This window comes from Chelonia mydas, chromosome 5 (genome assembly GCF_015237465.2).
Source record: "Chelonia mydas isolate rCheMyd1 chromosome 5, rCheMyd1.pri.v2, whole genome shotgun sequence".
NCBI lineage: Eukaryota > Metazoa > Chordata > Testudines > Cheloniidae > Chelonia > Chelonia mydas.
Genome location: NC_051245.2, coordinates 3,130,173 through 3,149,379, shown reverse-complemented (window position 1 = coordinate 3,149,379; position 19,207 = coordinate 3,130,173). Strand labels below are relative to the sequence as shown.

Sequence of the window (19,207 nt, the reverse complement as noted above, 5' to 3'; positions counted from 1 at the left end):
GCCGCAGGAGAGAGCCTGCTGTCGTGGGGGGGGGTTGGTTTCAGTTTGGTGCTGGGTGGTGGAACGCAGGGAACCCCAGGGCTGGGGTCTAAGCTCCCTGCCCCCCAGAAGGACTTGACTGAGGGGTCCTGGTTGTACCCACAAGCTCTGTTTTAGACTGTGTTGTGAATGTGAATATGATGAAGCCATATTATGCCAGGGGGAATGTGGTGTTGGCCGTGTGTGGACAGTGGGAGGAGCAGGGAGATGACCCTTTAGTAGATCTGTTCCCTGGGACCAGAGCTGGTTCCCCACTGGAAACAATTCCCCTCTCGGATCAGCTCACCCCTGCCCAGCAAGCTGAGGTCAGGGGGGTGCTGCATCCGTACCGACAGCTGTTTTCCAACCAGCCTGGACGCACTAATCTGACTGTCCACCGGGTGCAGACAGGGTCGCACCCGCCGATAAGATGCTCCCCCTTCCGAGTCGCAGGGAAAACTGCTCAGGACCTGGAAAGAGAGGTCAGGGACATGCTGGCTTTGGGGGTGATCCAGCCATCTGCCAGCCCTTGGGCCTCGCCGGTGGTGCTGGTCCCCAAAAAGGATGGGTCAGTCCGGTTCTGTGTGGACTATCGGAAGCTCAATGCCATCACTGTATCTGATGCCTACCCCATGCCCAGGCCGGACGAGCTCCTAGACAAGCTGGGAGGAGCTCGGTACCTTACCACCATGGACCTTACAAAGGGCTACTGGCAAGTGCCGCTGGATGCAGATGCCCGGCTGAAATCGGCCTTTATCACCCCTCTGGGGCTCTATGAGTTCCTGACCCTGCCTTTCGGCCTCAAGGGAGCGCCGGCCACCTTCCAGCGCCTGGTGGACCAGCTCCTGAGGGGGATGGAGAGTTTTGCCATGGCGTATATTGATGACATCTGTGTCTTCAGCCAGACCTGGGAGGACCCCGTGTCCCAGGTTAGACAAGTGCTGGACCGACTCCAGGGGGCTGGGCTGACTGTAAAAGCGGAGAAGTGCAAGGTGGGGATGGCTGAAGTATCTTACCTGGGCCATCGGGTGGGGAGCGGCCGCCTAAAGCTAGAACCGGCCAAGGTGGAGGTGATCAGAGACTGGCCCGCTCCCCACACCAAAAAGCAGGTCCAAGCCGTTATTGGGATGGCAGGATACTACCGAAGATTTGTGCCCCACTTTAGTGCTATAGCCGCCCCCATCACTGAGCTATGCAAGAAGGGGAAGCCAGACAAGGTGGTCTGGACCGAGCAGTGCCAGGAGGCTTTCCGCGCGCTGAAGGAGGCTCTGGTCAGTGGCCCAGTTCTGGCAAACCCAGACTTTGACAAGCCCTTTGTGGTGTTCACCGACGCCTCAGACACGGGACTGGGGGCGGTGTTAATGCAGGAGGATGAAAAGGGGGAGAGACACCCCATCGTGTATCTGAGCAAGAAGTTGCTACCCCGGGAGCAACACTACGCGGCCATCGAGAAGGAGTGCCTGGCCATGGTGTGGGCCCTCAAGAAACTAGAGCCCTATCTCTTCGGGCGACACTTCCCCGTGTACACCGACCACTCTCCCCTGACCTGGCTGCACCAGATGAAAGGAGCCAACGCCAAGCTCCTGAGGTGGAGCCTGCTCCTGCAGGATTACGACATGGACGTGGTCCACGTGAAGGGAAGTGCCAACATGATAGCGGATGCGCTGTCCCGGAGAGGGGGCCCTGAACTTCCCCAGGTCACTGGTCACAGTGACCCCGCTCAGTTCAGTCTCGAAGGGGGGAGAGATGTGACGCAGCAGGGAGAGGGGAGTGTTGACCTGGGAATGTGGCAGGGGAGTTTCAATGGGGATGGGAGACGTGAGAGCCTGTCACCTGAGCCAGGACGGGGAGGGGGAGGTAACACCTCTGCCCGAGAAACTGGACAAAGGCTGCAGGAGAGAGCCTGCTGGGGGGCGGGGGGGTTGGTTTCAGTTTTGTGCTGGGTGGTGGAACACAGGGCACCCCAAGCTCCCTGCCCCCCAGAAGGACTTGACTGAGGGGTCCTGGTTGTACCCACAAGCTCTGTTTTAGACTGGGTTCCTATTGTCCAATAAACCTTCCGTTTTACTGGCTGGCTGAGTCACGGTGAATCGCAGGAAGAAGGGTGCAGGGCCCGGACCCCCCCACACCCTGTGACACAGGGCTTGGACTGTCCCAGCGGGACTCAGGCTCTGACCCTCCCCATGGCAGGGCCCTAGGACCTGGCTGCGCACTGATCCGAGTCAGACTGATTTGTGTGTGGACGGAAAAGGGGCTTGGGCTCAGCCCTAAGTCAGAGCCCGGGCATGGTGAGCTGTGTAGACGCCCTCGGTGTCAGTAGGAGATCGAGGTTTTGAACCCCACCCTCGCGATCCCAAACTCTTTGTTTACTCCCACGCCCGCAGCGCTCTGCAACTGTGACCTGCCATCCCCGCGCGGCCGGCTGCTGGGTCGTATCCAGCCCTGGCATTATTACTGAGTGTCATCACTGAGACAAGGGGGAGCTGGGCTGGCTTATTCCAGGGCTGCCTATGGCCCCAGTTGTGCCTAGGGACACCCAAAGCCTCTGCTGCCCGTAGCCACAATGCCGGTTGCTTTCCAAGGGCCTGGTCCCTCCGCACATAGCCTCCCGTGGCGCTTGGCTCAGTCCTCGAGGCAGGTAAAAGGAGCCCGGCTGTGTGGGACCTGGAGGGCGCTTGGCAGAGTGGCCCGAGCGAGTCACTCCGTGACAGCGTGGCAGTGATTTTCCAGCAGCTTCTAGCCTGACCTGAATAGTTGGTGGAGTCCCGCTCCTGGGTCAGACCCAGGAATCTCTTACTAGCCATGTGGCAGGGTCTGAGCCCCGGGTACAGCCCCCCAGTGTCCTGGGGAAAGGGCAGCCCAGCTCCCATCTTTGCCTTTGGTCTGTCTGGGCCGCGCAGAAGCCCTGGATCAGACCCGTCCGGATCTGGAGAGTGATCTGATGCAGATCTGGTTCCAGAACCAAGCCTTGCTGCTCAGCCCCGGAGCCCGGAGCTGCTCTGGGTAAGGAGGGACACCCCCCCAATGGGACATAATGCAGCTCGTCTTCTAGCCAGGGGGTCCCGCTAGCACCTGCCCCCCTGCGAGTGAAACCTGAGTCCGCAGGTGCCCCCATGGTGGAATTGCAGCCTCCACAGCTGTGTGCTTTGAGGCTGCCCCATTTACCGTGTGCACTCAAGTCGTGGCTAATGCAAAGCCCAAGAGCCACAGGAAGAAGCTCTCCGAGACTCAAATGCAGCCCTTGGCTGAGCGCACTGTGTGATCCCTAAAGACTACAGGTCCCATCATGCATTGCCACACCTTGAGCTGACTTTTTGCCTCCCAGTTCTCCACCCCTTGCATGTGCACCGTTGCCCTCTCCAGGACAGAGCCAGAACCGCTGCACTGTGTCTCATAGACCCTGCACAGGGCTGAGAACTGGAGCAGGAGGAGGGGCGCGCCGTCGCTGTGGGATGAGGCGTGTGCCCGCAGGCCTGGTGCAGCACTGAACCGGGGGGCGGCTGCAATCTGCTCCAGAGCCGCCAAACTGGAGGAGGCTCTCGGGCTCCTGCCAAGTTTCCCACCCTCGGCCTGGTGCCGTTCTCGTGCCCTGCGCCGGGGGCTGTTGCTGGGACGTGGGTTGCTGGAAGCTCCAGCAGCCAAGCGAAGTAACTTTTTTCATCCAGGCCTTTTTAGGGTTTGCTCCCGTGACTTCGCTCCCGATTCTTTGGTGACATTTCAGGTTCGTCCCCTTGGGCCCCCTGCCGGACCCAGCAGCAGCGCAATTAGCCGTACAGGCTGCTCTCCCGGGGCAGGTGGCATGGCCCAGGGGGCTGGGAATGAGCTAACGCCTTCTGCCTCCTTGTGGGGGGCACCCACGGGGACTTCGCTTCTAAAGCTTTTCACCTCCGGGGGGCTGATTCCAGTCCAGCCCGGGGAGCAGGGGACACTTGCTGCAGCAGCCAGGGTGCGATGAGCTGATCTGAGCCCCGTTCCTCGTTCCATGTGCGTCCGTGTTACAGGACCAGCCGGCCCACTGAGCACTAATCTGCCCTCTCTCCAGCAGAGCTGCCAGGGACTCCGAGATTGAGACCGGGTCTTGCCGGGTGCTGGGGGAGAGGTGGGGGGAAGCTTCCCCTGGTTCTGCCCAGCTCCTCCCACCAGCGTGAAAATGACTGTGCCCGCGGGAAGCAGCCAAGCAGGGCGACGATGATGTATGTCGGACAGCCCCCCTTTCTCTCTCTCTCTTTTGCATTTCCTCTCTCTGCCTGGCACACGCGTGAACACACACACACCCCCTCGTGCTCTCCGGTGCACACGCTTTCTCTCTTTCACTCGCACCCTTTCTCTCTCTCTCTCTCTGTCTCTGTGTCTCTTTAAGGGACTCCAGTGAACCGAATCCCCATCATGGCCAAGCAGGTGCTGGACCTGTACACGCTGTACCGGCTGGTGACCGAGAAGGGCGGCCTGGTCGAAGTGATCAACAAGAAGATCTGGCGGGAGATCACCAAAGGCCTCAACCTCCCCACGTCCATCACCAGCGCGGCGTTCACACTCCGCACGCAGTGAGCCACTGCCGGGCAGGCGGGAGAGAGCTGGGCTGGGGGTGCCAAGGGGGCAGGGTCTGGAGGGCGGGGAAGGGGGGTTATGGGAAGGGGGGAGCCAGATTGGGAGGACCAGGCTTTGCAGAGGGGGTCAGCCCCACTCCAGCGCCAACCCAGCGGCTCCTGCTTCCCGCAGGGTTTGGCCGGGTGCAGTAGCGATGATGGTGTGGTCGTCGTGACAGATAATGGCCGGCGTGTGCGCCATTTGCCCTCTGGCGGCCGTCCCACAGGGACGCTGAAGGCCTTTCCTCTGCCCACCACGGGGCCTCTCCCTTAGCTCAGGTAGTAGAGGCCTCCAGTTTGGGCCCCAAAGGTCCAGGGGTGCCTCAGAGAACGTCAAGGCTGCCAGGGGACTCGCTCAAAAGTCGGTAAACGCCAGCGTGAAGGTTGGCGACCGAACCGTAACTCTGCCCCTTGTGGGTTTGCACCTGCGTTTGTGCAGCGCCTAGCACCGTGGGGCCTCGATGCTGAACGGGCTGCCTCGGCAACGCTGCAACCCAATCATTAATGGTAACGCCAGACAGGCCTTGCCATAGGTGCCGACTCCCCCTCTAGCCGGGGGGGTGCTCGACCCCCTCTCCGCCCCGAGCCCCGCCCCCACTCCACCCCTTCCCCCAAGCCCCCGCCCCACCTCTTCCCCGCCTCCTCCCCCGAGCGTGCCCCGTTCCCGCTCCTCCCCCTCCCCCCCACAGCTTCCTATGCGCCGCGAAACAGCTGTTTGGGTGGGAGGCGCTGGGAGGGAGGGGGAGGAGTTGGTCAGAGGGTGAGAGGTGCTGGGGGGCAGAGGGGAGAGGGCAGCTTGGCTGCCGATGGGTGCTAAGCACAGGGTGGCTGGAGCGGTGAGCCGTTGTCCTTGGAGGGAGCATTGCTCTGAACCCTTTGAAATGCTCACGTGGGGTCATTAACCGGCCAGCCGGCAGGGGTGCGGGGTGGAAGATGCCACCAATCACAGCCAGGGGCTCATCACCCTCTGTGTCCCCCTCGCCCCCGCCCCCCTCCAGGTACATGAAATACCTGTACCCCTACGAATGTGAGAAACAAGCCCTCAGCTCCCCCGGCGAGCTCCAGGCCGCCATCGACAGCAACCGGCGAGAGGGGCGGAGGCAGACCTTTGGGACGGCGCTTTTCAGCTACTCCCCCGTGGGCACCCCGGCCATGCTGGCCTCCCCGAAGATCCCCATGCCGGCCCTCACCGTCTCCACGCACAGCTGCAGCCAGACGAGCCAAGGGCACGCCGTTAAGAAAGGTGGGCGGGGCGGGGAAGCCCCACAGTCAGGAGGAGATGGGGGACGGGGCCGCCTTCTGTGGGACGGGATCGCAGCATCCGCCAGCAGCTAGTGGGGGCTCGCCTTTGGCCCCGGGGGCAGGAGACGCGGGTCTGTCCCCCGTGCTGCACGCACGCTCCTTAGTGGGTGGATCGTGGGGATCCAGCCGAGGGGGCTGCCCCGGGAAGGAACTTGGCCACCCACTCGCTGCCGGACCCCGCAGAGGCCACGGCGTCCCGGTCTGCTGCAGCCGCAGGCAGTTCCTGGCGGGGAGACACCCAGCTGGTCCTAGTGGATGACCCCGGGCAGCTTCCTGGAGGCAGGCGATGTGCCTGGCTCCCTAGCCGAGCCCCCAGAGAGGGGAAATGCCTTCCCGGCGACCCCGCTGGCCATGCCTGGGCACAGGAGCGGCACCGTGCGTGGGCACCGCTGCCATGGGGATCCCAGCCTGGCAAGCGCCCGGACTCAGGGGCTGCTTTGACTCCAGCCCCGAGGAGCTTGCCCACCGCGGGGCGTTGGTCTGGCGGCCAGCAGAGGCCGGGGGGGGTCAGCAGCTTGGGGAGCCGCTCTGCCCCTCGTCACGCAGCTGGGCACAGGAGCCGGCTCCTTCCGCCCCGGCGTCTCTCCGGGCACAGCACCGCAGGGGCCCTCCTGCGCTGGCCCCAGGGGAGGGGGCCCAGCCCGCCCGCCGGCCCCGCCACCCGCCTGCCAGCCCCTGAGCCCCTTGCCCCGCCTTGCGGTTCCAGAAGACGGCGTCCTGTCCGCGGCGGTGCCCAGCCGCATCGCCATCCCCGTCAGCCTGGCCGGGCACCACATCGCCGCGGCCTCCCAGGCGGCCGCGCTGGAGCAGCTGCGGGAGAAGCTGGAGACGGGGGAGCCGCCCGAGAAGAAGGTGGCGTTGATGGCGGAGGAGCAGCAGCGGCTGATGCAACGCGCCCTGCAGCAGAACCTGCTGGCCATGGCCTCCCAGTTCCCCAGGAACATCAAGATCAGCAACCGAGGTCCCGGGCGGGGGGGGGGGGCGGGCAGAGGGGGAGGGACAGGGGCAGGGGCAGGGGCAGGGGCAGGAGTGGGCGGAGGGGCAGGCGGAGGGGGAGGCAGAGGGGCAGGGGCAGGGGCGGGCGGAGCGGGAGGGCAGGAGCAGGCAGGGTCAGAGGGGTAGGGGCAGGAGCGGGAGGGCAGGGGCAGGGGCAGGCGGAGGGGGAGGGGCAGAGGCAGGGGCAGGGGCAGGAGCGGGTGCAGGGGGAGCAGAGGGGCAGGAGCAGGGGCAGGAGCAGGCAGGGGCAGAGGGGCAGGGGCAGGCGGAGCGGGAGGGCAGGAGCAGGCAGGGTCAGAGGGGCAGGGGCAGGAGCGGGAGGGCAGGGGCAGGGGGAGGGGCAGGGGCAGGAGCGGGTGGAGGGGGAGCAGAGGGGCAGGAGCAGGGGCAGGAGCAGGCAGGGGCAGAGGGGCAGGGGCAGGCGGAGCGGGAGGGCAGGAGCAGGCAGGGTCAGAGGGGCAGGGGCAGGAGCGGGAGGGCAGGGGCAGGGGGAGGGGCAGGGGCAGGAGCGGGTGGAGGGGGAGCAGAGGGGCAGGAGCAGGGGCAAGAGCAGGCAGGGGCAGAGGGGAAGGGGCAGAGGGGAAGGGGCAGGGGAAAGGGCAGGGGCAGAGGGGCAGGGGCAGAGGGGCAGGGGCAGGGGCGGGCATCACAGCCTCGCTGGCTGGCGCGTTGTCATTGTCTGAACAGCTGCACCACCATGGGCTGTGACATGCTGCTGAGTTTGAAGCTAAGCAGGATCGGGGCTGCTCACTGGGTGGAGGGGGGACCGCAGCCGGGTGCCCCATTCCCCATGCTGTCCTCCGAGTCGGTACTGAGCCAGCAGCCCTGCATGGTGTTCAGAGACCGCAGGTTTGTTCGCCCTGGAGTCCCCGCAGGGTCCCTCCATGCGCCCCCCGGGGGAGATGCTCTTCCTGGAGTATGGCACTCTGGCTATAACGGGGCGGCGGGACATGTGGCTGGTGGAGATAGAGCTGCTGTCTCCCCCGCCCATCTCCTGGAGCTCGAAGGAGGGAATGCAGTGGAGAGCGGCTGAGCGGACGCAGTCCAGCCCTTCCCTGTGTGGGACAGATTCAGTCAGAGCCTGCTCGTCTCGTCACACCCACGCCGCTCAGCCTCTGGTGGGTGCCTGACCCCGCGCCCGGCTGGCCTGGCTGTCCAGGGCAGGAACCAGCCGGGCTTTCCTGGGGCTCACATTGCATGACTGCAGGCACCAGCCATAGCACAACTGCCCTGGGGTGAGGACTGCTGTTGCCCCCCCGCAGGGGTTAATGAGAACCTGCGAACACACCGGAATAGAGCAGAGGGACAGGGCAGGATGGGGGCGGGGGCCAACCCGTGTTCCTGGATTTGTGATCCAGCGTGATGGCGGTGAGCACAAGCCAAACCCCCGGTGGATTCGGGCGAGCGGAATGTCTGATCTAGAATGAGAGGGATACATGTGGGTGGATAGAGAAGCACGTATGTTGTATAGAGGGGTATGGACGATGTAGAGCCAGTGAGCTAGATAGGGGTTATGAACAGATGGAGGGAGACAGAGAGACAAGGTGGGGGAGGTGATATCTTTTATTGGACCAACTTCTGTTGGTGAAACAGACAAACTTTTGAGCTACATAGAGCTCTTCTTCGGGTCTGGTAAAGGTAGATAGACAAACAGAGTTGTTTCCCCAGGGAATTGAAATTGCGGGGGTTTTCAAATTTACGGGAGTGGGTGTCAGGGCCGATGAGGGGTGTGACCTTGAGGGTGAAGGTGGGCTGTAGGGCACTATAGTAAAAACTGAAAAATGTTTCATGACCATTTTATTAGATTTTAAAATCATCACACAAATTAAAGTTGGCTACCCAAGCCTTCTATGAAGCACGACGTCTGCATCCTTCTTGGTTTCTTGTTATAATTTTGCACAGCTCTGTTAATGAACTTCTTGAATGCAATGCATTCATCTTTGGTGGCTTCTCGTGTGTCCGGTACTTCCAGTCCTTCCATGGATATGCTCATTAGTTCAGTCACAGGATCAGGCAGAAGGCGACGTCTTTCCGAACACAAAATTCTATTCCATGAGGCAAAAGAACGCTCAGCTGTGGCTGTTGTGACTGGGAGTAACAAGAGATGAATTCCCACTTCTCTCAGCCCAGGAAACAGAGCACAAAGGTCGGGTCGAGCCACTAGTGATGATAAAGAAGAAGTTGAAGTCAAATCTTCATTCATTCGTCGTAGGATATTCCACTGTGTGTTCAAATTCTCTATTCTCTCCTGAGCACACAGCAGCCCCGTTGCTGCTCGTGCCTCACTCCACTCAGCTGTCGGCGTTTTATAGGACAGGGATCTGTAAAAGCTGCATAGAGGTTGAGTAGAATCTAGAAGTCGCAGTTGTAGATTTTTAAGAATCAAGTCTGTGTACTTTTTCAGTTGTCTTAACAAACACTTCTTGTCCTCTTCACTTAAGGATTCAATATAAACGCCTTCATTAGTCAACTTCTGGACTGACGTCTTTGCTTCTTCCAGTACTTTTTCAATGGATAGCTCTTGGATTGATCCAAATGTAGCTTCTGTTGCTGGACAAAGATCTACTATTGTTGTAGCAGATGCCCGGATGGCATTGTTTAATGACCCAAGTGCTTTCAACAGTAGACTTACGAGAGAGAGAGAATGGCGATAGTCTTCTCTGAACGTAGTAGCAAAAGTAATCCACCAGCCTCACTACTTAGATCCATCCCATCTTGGTAGATACTTTCCAAAGCCAGTATTAACGGCTGGAGTAATTTTAAGACAACAGCCAAGGATCGCTCATGAGAAAGCCAGAGGGTTTTCCCAGGTTGGACTAATTTGAACTTCAGTCCCAGTGTATCTTCTATATTTTCCAAGATATTCAGTCTTTTTGGACTCTTGCTGAAAAAAGAATATAATGAAGACATTAAATGTATAGCTTTTTAAATGTCTTTTGAAGAGTCTGCAGCCCGTACTAGCGCTGCTTGGAGTAGATGGCCTTTGCAGTGTGTATAGGAGAGAGCAGGGTTACACTTTTCTCTGAGCAAAGCTTGTGCTCCACCATGTCTTCCAGAGAAGTTTGCAGCTCCATCAAATGCACAAGCTGCCATCTGTTTGGGGTCCCATTGACAAGCATTTAACTCTTCTAAGATGTGGGTTGTCACAGATGCAGCCAATCTGTCCTCTATAACTTGAACATCTAGAAATGCATCTACTGGCCTACCCCTGACATCAAGATAATGTACACAATGACTTAATACTTGATGCCCATTTGCATCGGTGCATTCATCAGCCATGTATGCACATTTTTTGAATGTGATGAGAGAGTTCTTCACTTTTTCTACTGTTGAGTCTTTCATTGTTGCACCACATGCTTCTAGCCAGTCAGTTGAGTTTCTTGCAGAAAGACAGTGAGCATTTGCTGGTCTTGTTCGGAACCAGTGTTCGACTCCAGGATGAACAAGTGACGATGCACTTAACATTGGCCTCCAGTTTGCAGTGTGTGGCATCTCTTGCTTAAATAGACAGTAGGATGCCACAGCTATGTTTGTTCGCATGAACTGTGTTGTGTCTCCAGCATTCTTAACAGCCTCATTAAGTACTTATAAAATTGGCTTTGAAAGGGGGCTTATGAGGCTTTCTGCATGTTGATGCGCTCCAGAGGCCCTGTGTTTTGCAGCCTTTTCACGTAGTTTGTCAGCATTGGCTTTGCTGATCGGTTTGACAGACCAAGCTCCTCCACTTTTTCCAATTATAGCATTGGGAAGCTTTCCTTCTTCATAAGCTTTTTTGCAAGAGGTGCACCAGTAGCCATCTTTTGTAACTTCAATAAATGGGAACACTTTGACCGACAAACATCAGGAACTGCCTTTAGGTTTTGGAGATACGGTTTCTTCAGTAGGTAGCTGTTTTCGTGCTTCGGGCTGGCCGGATGTAGATACACCACTTGACCGTTCAGATGACATGTAGATATAGTCTTGGTTCTTGAAGTGTTCTTCACCTTGGTTAGTTTTTGAGGCCTTTGAGTGGAAAAATTGTTGTATTGTTTTTTGTCTTTTCATTTTCACTTTGACCTGCAACATATAAAAAAGATCTGAATAAAGTCAATGTTTTGTTAGGATAATGCAAATTTAACGTAAGGATAATGCAAGTTACACCAAAACACATAACAGGTCTAGATTTCTAAAAAGATATAATTTTTTTTAAAAATGTATTTAATTTAAATTGACTTTTGAAAGGTAAGCCTTCCTGGGATAAGAGGGAAGTCCTCTCATTGATCAGTAACTGGTTAAAAGATGGGAAACAAAGGGTAGGAATAAATGGTCAGTTTTCAGAATGGAGAGAGGTAAATAGTGGTGTCCCTGAGGGATCGGTACTGGGACCAGTCCTATTCAACATATTCATAAATGATCTGGAAAAAGGGATAAACAATGAGGTGGCAAAATTTGCAGATGATACAAAATACTCAAGATAGGTCCAAAGCAGACTGCGAAGAGTTACAAAGGGATTTCACAAAACTGGGTGACTCGGCAACAAAATGGCTGATGAAATTCAATGTTGATAAATGCAAAGTTGCAAAACACAATCTCAACTATACATACAAAATGATGGAGTCTGAATTAGCTGTTAACACTCAAGAAAGAGCTCTGGGAGTCATTGGGGATGGTTCTCTGACAACATCCACTCAATGTGCAGTGGCCGTCAAAAAAGCCAACAGAATGTTGGGAATCATTAAGAAAGGGAGAGAGAATAAGACAGAAAATCTCATATTGCCTTTATATAAATCCATGGTTTGCCCACATCTTGAATACCGTGTGCAGATCTGGTCACCCCATCCGAAAAAAGATCTATTGGAATTGGAAAAGGTTCAGAGACAGGCAACTAAAATGATTAGGGGTATGGAACAGGAGGAGAGATTAAAATGACTGGGAATTTTCAGCTTGGAAAAGAGACGACTAAGGGGGGATATGATAGAGGGCTATAAAATCTTGACTGGTGTGAAGAAAGTGAATAAGGAAACGTTATTTAATCCTTCACAGAACACAAGAACTAGCAGTCACCCAATGAAATTTATAGGCAGCAGGTTTTAAAAAAACAAAAGGAAGTATTTCTTCACACAACATAAAGTCAACCCATGGAACTCTTTGCCAGGGGATGCTGTGAAGACCAAAATTATACAATAAAAAAAGAACTAGATAAATTCCTGGAGAATAGATCCACCAGTGGCTATTAGCCAGGATGGGGAGGGATGCAACACCATGCTCTGAGTGTCCCTAGCCTGTTTGCCAGAAGCTGGGAATGGGCGGCAGGGGATGGATCACTTGATGATTCCCTGTTCTGTTCATTCCCTCTGAAGCACCTGGCATTGGCCACTGTCAGCAGACAGGATACTGGGCTTGATGGACCCTTGGTCTGACCCATTATGGCTGTTCTTATGTAAAAATTAATTATAATAATAAAAATGTTTAGTACAGAAACTCCCCAACATAATGACCTCTCAGGATAGCAACAATGTGAGATAACAACCTTGGCAAATAATGCATTTTAAAAATCTTGGCCTACTAGGAAACATGTGTATATAAGTTTCCATTCCCAGTCACAAATCTAGCATTCTGGAGCAAAGTCACTAAAATATAGTCCAACAAACAAATGTTTATTTAACGGTCCCCTCACTTTTCCTTCCACCGCACCCCACTCACCGGTGTTGTCCTTGGTCAGTGGAGACTCAGAGTTCAGAGGTGCTTTCACACGAGTTCATCTCCCAGGTTGGGGGCAAGAAGGCACCTTGCTCGTTCCTCCAACTGCTCACTGTTCGCTCTGGCCACTGTTGTTCGTTGTGTCACCATTCACTCCATCGCTCTGTTGCCAATGGCCCTGCGCCGTCACCTTCTGCTGCCACTTGCCGTTGTGACGTCTGCCAGTGGGTCTCTTGAGGCTCCACCAGCTCTCAGTGATTTCAGCTGAGCTCTCAGAGGGGGAACCTCGCTGCTAGTGCAGACTGGGCCGTCTCTGCCACAGAAACACTGTCCCCACCGCAGGTCTGAGCACGTAGACCTGATTCTCAGTGATTTCAGCTGTAGTGGTCACTGAACACAACAAAAGACTTTCTATGGAGTCTAATCAGCTCTGTCCTTAAACAGTGGAGGGGGCAGGTCAAATGGTACTTGTGACTCAGACAGACCATCAAGCAAAACACCTGTCCCCACCCTCTCTCTCCATGCCCTCAGTCAGCACAGGCTAAGTACAGTTCTACTGCCCTTTACTCCGACAATAAGAAAAACAACATTTCATTCCCCCCCTTCCCCCCTCATTGAAGTGATTTGTAACCCAACCCCAGCCAAAATCTATCACTTGGGCAAGGAAGCTCTGTTTGCTGGAAACCTAGGTAGATGAGATGTGAATGTAAATACAATCTGGTCCTGAAGCCTTTCCCCCCAGCCCCCAGCTCATCACTAGCTGTCCGGGAGAGCTCATTTGGACTTTGCTTACAAATCATTATTTGAAATGATTAGGTTGGCCAACATCACCGAAATGAATGCACTGACATGGTCATAAAACCAACAGCTGTATAAGGAAGCTAGTCCATGTTCATACTTTTCAAATCTATGATACTTTTTCAGATACACTTATTTTATCATACACTGTATATGCTTTTAAAGTGTGTATTAATGTTTCCATTTCAATTCAAATTTCCAAACAGTCACTAAATTGGCATGTAACTAGTTCACAAAACTGGGGTGGGGGGGGTTGGGGAAATTTGGGTGGGGGTGTGGGAAAATCACTGTATGTATAGATGAGGAGGTAGGGAGGACACACCAATGAATGGCTAGGGAGGGAGGCATAGCTCGATGGATGGATGAATGGGTACCTAAAGCTGGATGGATGGATGGATGGAAGGAAGGGGGCATGTGGGGATGGATGGATGGATGGGGACATGTGGGGATGGACTGATGGATGGATGGATGGATGGAGGCATATGGGGTGGATGGATGGATGGATGGAAGGGGGCATGTGGAGATGGACTAATGGACAGAGGAATGGATGGATGGAAGGGGCATGTGGGGATGGATGGATGGATGGATGGATGGATGGATGGAAGGGGGTGTGTGGGGATGGATGGATGGATGGATGGATGGATGGATGGATGGAAGGGGGTGTGTGGGGATGGATGGATGGGTGGGTGGATGGATGGATGGATGGATGGATGGATGGGGCATGTGGGGATGGATGGATGAAAGGGGGCATGTGGGGATCGATGGATGGAGGGATGGATGGAAGGGGGCATGTGGGGATGGATGGATGGATGGACGGAGGGATGGATGGATGGATGGACTGATGGACGGAGGGAGGGATGGCTCAGGGTACGTATAGATGGGGAGGTAGGGAGGATATACCAATGAATGGCTAGGGAGGGAGGCAGAGGGGTACCTATAGCTGGATGGTCGGGCAGATAGATGGGTATGTATCGATACACAGCGAGAGGAGTACGTATGATAAGTGGAGAGGTAGAGATGGACGGATAGGGGGCTGGCTGTGATGACCAGATCTTGCGCCTCACCGGCACTGCTCATCGGATGTTACTTTTGGGGGAGCCTGTCAAACCCTATTGCTGTTGCCTGGTGACACCAGGACATCATCGTGCAAGTCGGCACCACGTGATTTTGTGCCCCAGGGTGTGACGAGGCTCTCCCTTCCAACAAACGTGGCAGCCACGGGGAGTGATGGGAATTGCTCCCCAAGCTGGGCCCTGCGAGATCCCACCCTCTGCCCCAGCAAAACTGGGGAGGAAAATGTCCCAGTTGCTAACCCAGAGAGGCAAACGGGGTTAGCCAGCTGGCTGGAGCAGGTGGGGGGGGGGGGGCCCATCCCACTGGCTTTGTTTCCCAGGCAGGCCTGTCTAATTTCTGTTTCTCTTAATGCTCATATCGGTCTTTCCTTTCCCTCAGATGACAGACAGGAGACCGCATTGAACCTGTCCACCAACGGCATTAGCAGCATCAACATGTCAATAGAAATAAATGGAGTTGTCTACACAGGTAAATAGAAGGGCTGCTCAGCCCATGTAATTGCGGCCAGGAAATCCAATAAGTTATAGCCACTGCCCGGCCGGCGAGTCCTTCCTTCAATCTGATGTCTTTACTATAAAATCCATTGTAATGAAGTGGCAGGGCCGAGCATGCTGGGGAGGCGGGGGCGGGGAGGCAGAGCTGCAGATTGCCCTGGTGAGCCCCAGTCGATTCGGTGGTGGAGGGCGCTGGGCGGGCGGAGGGGGGAGCAGCACCAGAGGCCTGGGCTTTCATCACTGCGGCATCAGTTGGCCGTAGCGTGGGGGTGGGGACTCACTGCACAACCAGGGGGACTGGCACAGACAGATGGAGGGACTTATGCTGCCGCCAAGACGGTGGACGGCGGCTCCCCAGCTCGTGCCCGCTGGAGAACTCACCTTCCAGAGCCAGGAATGGAACCCGAGATCCCTGAATCTGAACGTTTCTTTGCTGTCCACAAACGTCCATCCATGAAACCTGCTGGCAAAGTGTCTCCCATGGCAGTGGGCTAGCAGGAGGGCTATGCACCCCAGACATCACCGGCACCCCAAGGGGCACCAGCCGCTCTGCACAGGGGTGAATTTCACTGTTAGATCCCCTGCCTTTAATCTAAACCACGTCCGGTGCACCCAGACACCACAGTGATGGGTGCCATACAGGTGCTGGTACGAATGCTTTTGCTGAGGATCATAGTGTTATTTACCCCTTCACATAACACAAGACCCAGGGGGTCACCCAATGAAATGAACTGGCAGCAGGTTTAAAACAAACAACAGGAAGTATTTCTTCACACAACACACAGTCAACCTGTGGAACTCCTTGCCAGGGGATGCTGTTTAGGCCAAAAGTATAACTGGGTTCTAATGGGAACTAGATAAGTTCCTGGAGGACAGGGCCAACAATGGCAATTAGCCAGGATGGTCAGGGACACAACCCCATGCTCCGGGTGTCGCTAAACCTCTGACAGCCAGAAGCTGAGACTCGTCGACAGGGGGTGGATCACTCATTAATTACCCTGTCCTGTTCATTCCCTGTGACGCACCCGGCACTGGCCACTGTCGACAGACAGGATCTTGGGCTGGATGGACCCTTGGTCTGCCCCAGGATGGCCGTTCTCGTGTTCTCAGAAGTGCACTGGGTGCATGCGTGGCTGGGAGCAGAGGTGCAGGCGGGGACAGATCTGTGCCGAGAGCCGAGGGCACGGCCCAGAAAGCTGGAGTTCAGTGGGGAGCCTGAATGATCCAGAATCTCCCACCCTTTTCCTGCTCACGAGCCGCGAGGGATCAAGGCTCCGTCTCTGAGCAGAGCAGCGACAGCCCCTCGGCTGAGAGCCCCTGTGGGAGCGGCTGGGAAGGTTTCGTACAATCTGGGACCTGTCCCTTTAAGTGTGCGTTCCCGCTTTGCTAAGTGGGTCACCCCGCTCCCCCCTGGAGACGCCTCCTAGCCATGCTGCGCTGCCCCAATTAAAATATAAAGCTGGATTTGACAGCAGTTAAATATTTAACTATATGGAAAGGTCAGGGCTGATAACAGCCCTGTGTCTGTACCATCCTTCCTTTGCCTGGGGGAGCCTGCTGGCCCGACACCCCAGCTATTCCCCAGGCTCCTCGCCTACAGGCACCAGGCACTAGGCAGCAGGGTCGGGGGGAGAAGTCAGAGCCAGAGGCCGGGGAGGAGAAAGCCATGCAGCCAGAGATGGGCGGTGGGGCTGCAGAGGAGACGGCTCCTGCACCTTCCGGGATGGGAACGTGGGGAGGAGAGACCAGCGGGGAGGGCCGGCCAGGGCGAGTCCATGGAGGGCGTCACCGTGAAGGCAATGGTGAACTGGGTGCTGGACGTGGCTGGAGGGGACCTGATCTCGCTTCGTGGTGAGCGAGAGGGATTCCCGTGTGCGTGGCACGTGCCCTGCCCCTCTTCCAGAAGCAGCCCCGTGGGATGCTCCAGATACGGGGCTCTCACGCCAGGCAGGGAGAAGCCACGTGAGCAAAGGGACAGTTCCGGAGAAAGGTCCTGGCTTCATGATGATCCCTCCCCGCCTAGATCCCGGTTCTCCCGAAAACCTGCCTCACGCGACACGGGCTGTGGACCCCCGGGCCATGCTCCTCCAGCTCCCGCCCACACACGTCTCTGACGCTGGCTGGCAGCTGCCCCCAGCTCCTCTCCTCCAGGTGCTGAAGCCAGCGGTGGCTGCTGGCGAGGTGGCAGGGTGGGTTCACCCACGTGCAACACACGCACGCTGGCTATTGCAGCCGGGGCGCCAACGTGCTGCTGCGGGCACGGGAGCTTCAGCCCTGCCCTGGTGCCACCCCGGCCCCCAGCTGCTCCTGTAGCTCGGGCCAATCAGGCTGAGCCTCTCACAGGCCTGTGGCCTCAAATGCCAGGGGGCAAGGGCTGGCCAGGGAGCCCCCAGCCCCGGGCCAGCGCAGGAGAGGCCCCGACAGTGTGTTCCCAGGGCCGGGCCACAGATGTCCCAAGGGACCACTTCCCCCAGCAGCCCCCCGCATGGCTCTGTCTCCTCGGGGCGGCTGTGATCCTTAGGCATGTCACAGGCCTGGCATCCTCTGCTCGCAGCGTCTGGCTGCCCAAGCCCAGCTGCGACGGGCGGCGCGAGAGGCTGTAGCGGGCACCTGCCAGGAGTCCAGGGCTCTCGCTGGCATCGCCGGCGCCTGGTGCACGGCTCTGCTTCTCCCTGGCCTGCGATGGGATCGGGTGGGCCCTGCTCAGCCGCCCAGCTGGGCCAAGCTGGGAGTTGGTGGAGTGGCACCAGAGAGGGCTCTGCCCAGGCGGGTGGGCAGAGAGGTGGCCAGGCCCCATGGGAGGGGCCTGGGTGCCAGGAGACCTGGGTTCTATCCCCGCCACTGCCTAGATAGGTGACCCTGGTCCAGTCCCCTTCCCTCCCCAGGCCTGGCGCCCCGTCACCCTTCCTGGTGGGGGGGTGGCCAGCTGGGCCGGGCAGGGACTGGCCCTGGCACTATGTCTGTGCAGCACCTGGCACAGCGGGGCCTTGAGCTCTGCTGGGACCCAAGGGCGACGGTCATCGATAAATAACCCTAAATGAAGGCAGCAGCTCCACAGCCCCACTGCACCTTTGGGCTGGCTGCTGCCTCGTCCCTGTGCCCACTGGCTTCCACAGAGACCCCCTCCTGTCCCGCATGGCTGGGGGCTAGCCCTGTGCTCCAGGAGGGAAACCAGGGCTCGTGGGCAAGCTCACAGAGCGGCCACCCACTGCAGGAGTTGGACTCGTGGCCAGTGGGCGGCAGGAGGGAGCAGTGCCCCGGGGTCTCAGGCAGGGTGCGTGTGTATTGACTAGACTAACGCAAAACCAGTGTGCGATGGGAGCCAGAGCTGAAGCTGGGGCAGGCCTGAGCACATGCAGGGGAAGCAGGGGGCCAGCACATTGGGGCCCCTTGGGGGATCATAGAGAGGAGATGAGACCCTGTACGTCGGATCAGAGCGCGGTGGCAGGGGCCCATGTACAGGATTTGGGCGGGGAGGGGTCCATGTATGGGATCGGGTTGGGAGAGGGGTCCATGTATGGGATCCAGCAGGGAGAGGGGCCCATCTATAGGATGGGGGGGGCCGTGTACAGGATTGTCGGGGGGGGAGAGGGCACCCCTAGCGTGGCTCCAGGTGAAGGTCTGGGGCTGGCAGCGCTGTCACCTTTGTAGCAAAGCAGCTGTTGGGATACATTTGGGGAAAAGGCAGACATTGCAGGGGGGGATCTCGAGGGGCCTGGGGTGCAGGGGGAATAATGGGGGACATAGGGGGAATTGTGGGGTCTGCAGAGGGGGAATGCGACGATGGGGTATCGCAGGGCCCACGGGCACCGTGGCTGCGGTGCCCGATCCCCATGCCATGGGCTCTGTGGTGTCCTCGGGGGCGTGCTGGGTCACCCTGTGTCTCTTTGCTCCCACAGGTGTCCTGTTTGCCCGCAGACCCCTTGTCCCAGGGGCGCCTGGCAGCAACAGCAGCAGGAGCTCCCACGGCCCGTCGAGCCCGGTGCCCGCGCAGAACCAGCGGCTCTCGGCCTCCTCACGCAGTCACACTCCCGCCAGTGCCTCGCCGTGAGGGCGGGAGAGTCGCCGAGGACCCCCCACCCCGCCAGCCCCCATCAGCCCTCTCAGAAATAAAGCAACTTGGAGTCAAAGTCCAGAATCCCAGGGGAGCACCCGCGACATGCCTTCTGCATGCGTGCCCCCCACCTCTGGCGCAGCAGGACCCCTTCTGCCCTGGCCACCGGGGCCACAGGAATCAGCTGGGGGGGGGGGGCGGGCGCT

General features: G+C 57.6%; 1 protein-coding gene across 2 annotated transcripts in view; it reads left to right on the top strand.

The window, feature by feature from the left end:
- ARID3C (AT-rich interaction domain 3C) overlaps positions 1-18,999 on the top strand; it is a 120,091-nt gene extending 101,092 nt beyond the window's left edge. The window contains exons 4-8 of one of the 2 annotated variants that reach the window (XM_043546650.1): positions 4,379-4,562; positions 5,603-5,847; positions 6,616-6,867; positions 14,832-14,921; positions 18,847-18,999. In XM_043546650.1, the coding sequence (XP_043402585.1) occupies positions 4,379-4,562; positions 5,603-5,847; positions 6,616-6,867; positions 14,832-14,921; positions 18,847-18,998 (923 nt within the window). In that variant the 3' untranslated portion in view covers position 18,999. Of the gene's footprint in view, positions 1-4,378; positions 4,563-5,602; positions 5,848-6,612; positions 6,868-14,831; positions 14,922-18,846 lie in introns of both variants that reach the window. The other variant, XM_037902449.2, reaches the window with a different exon arrangement.
- The last annotated feature ends 208 nt before the right edge of the window (positions 19,000-19,207 follow it).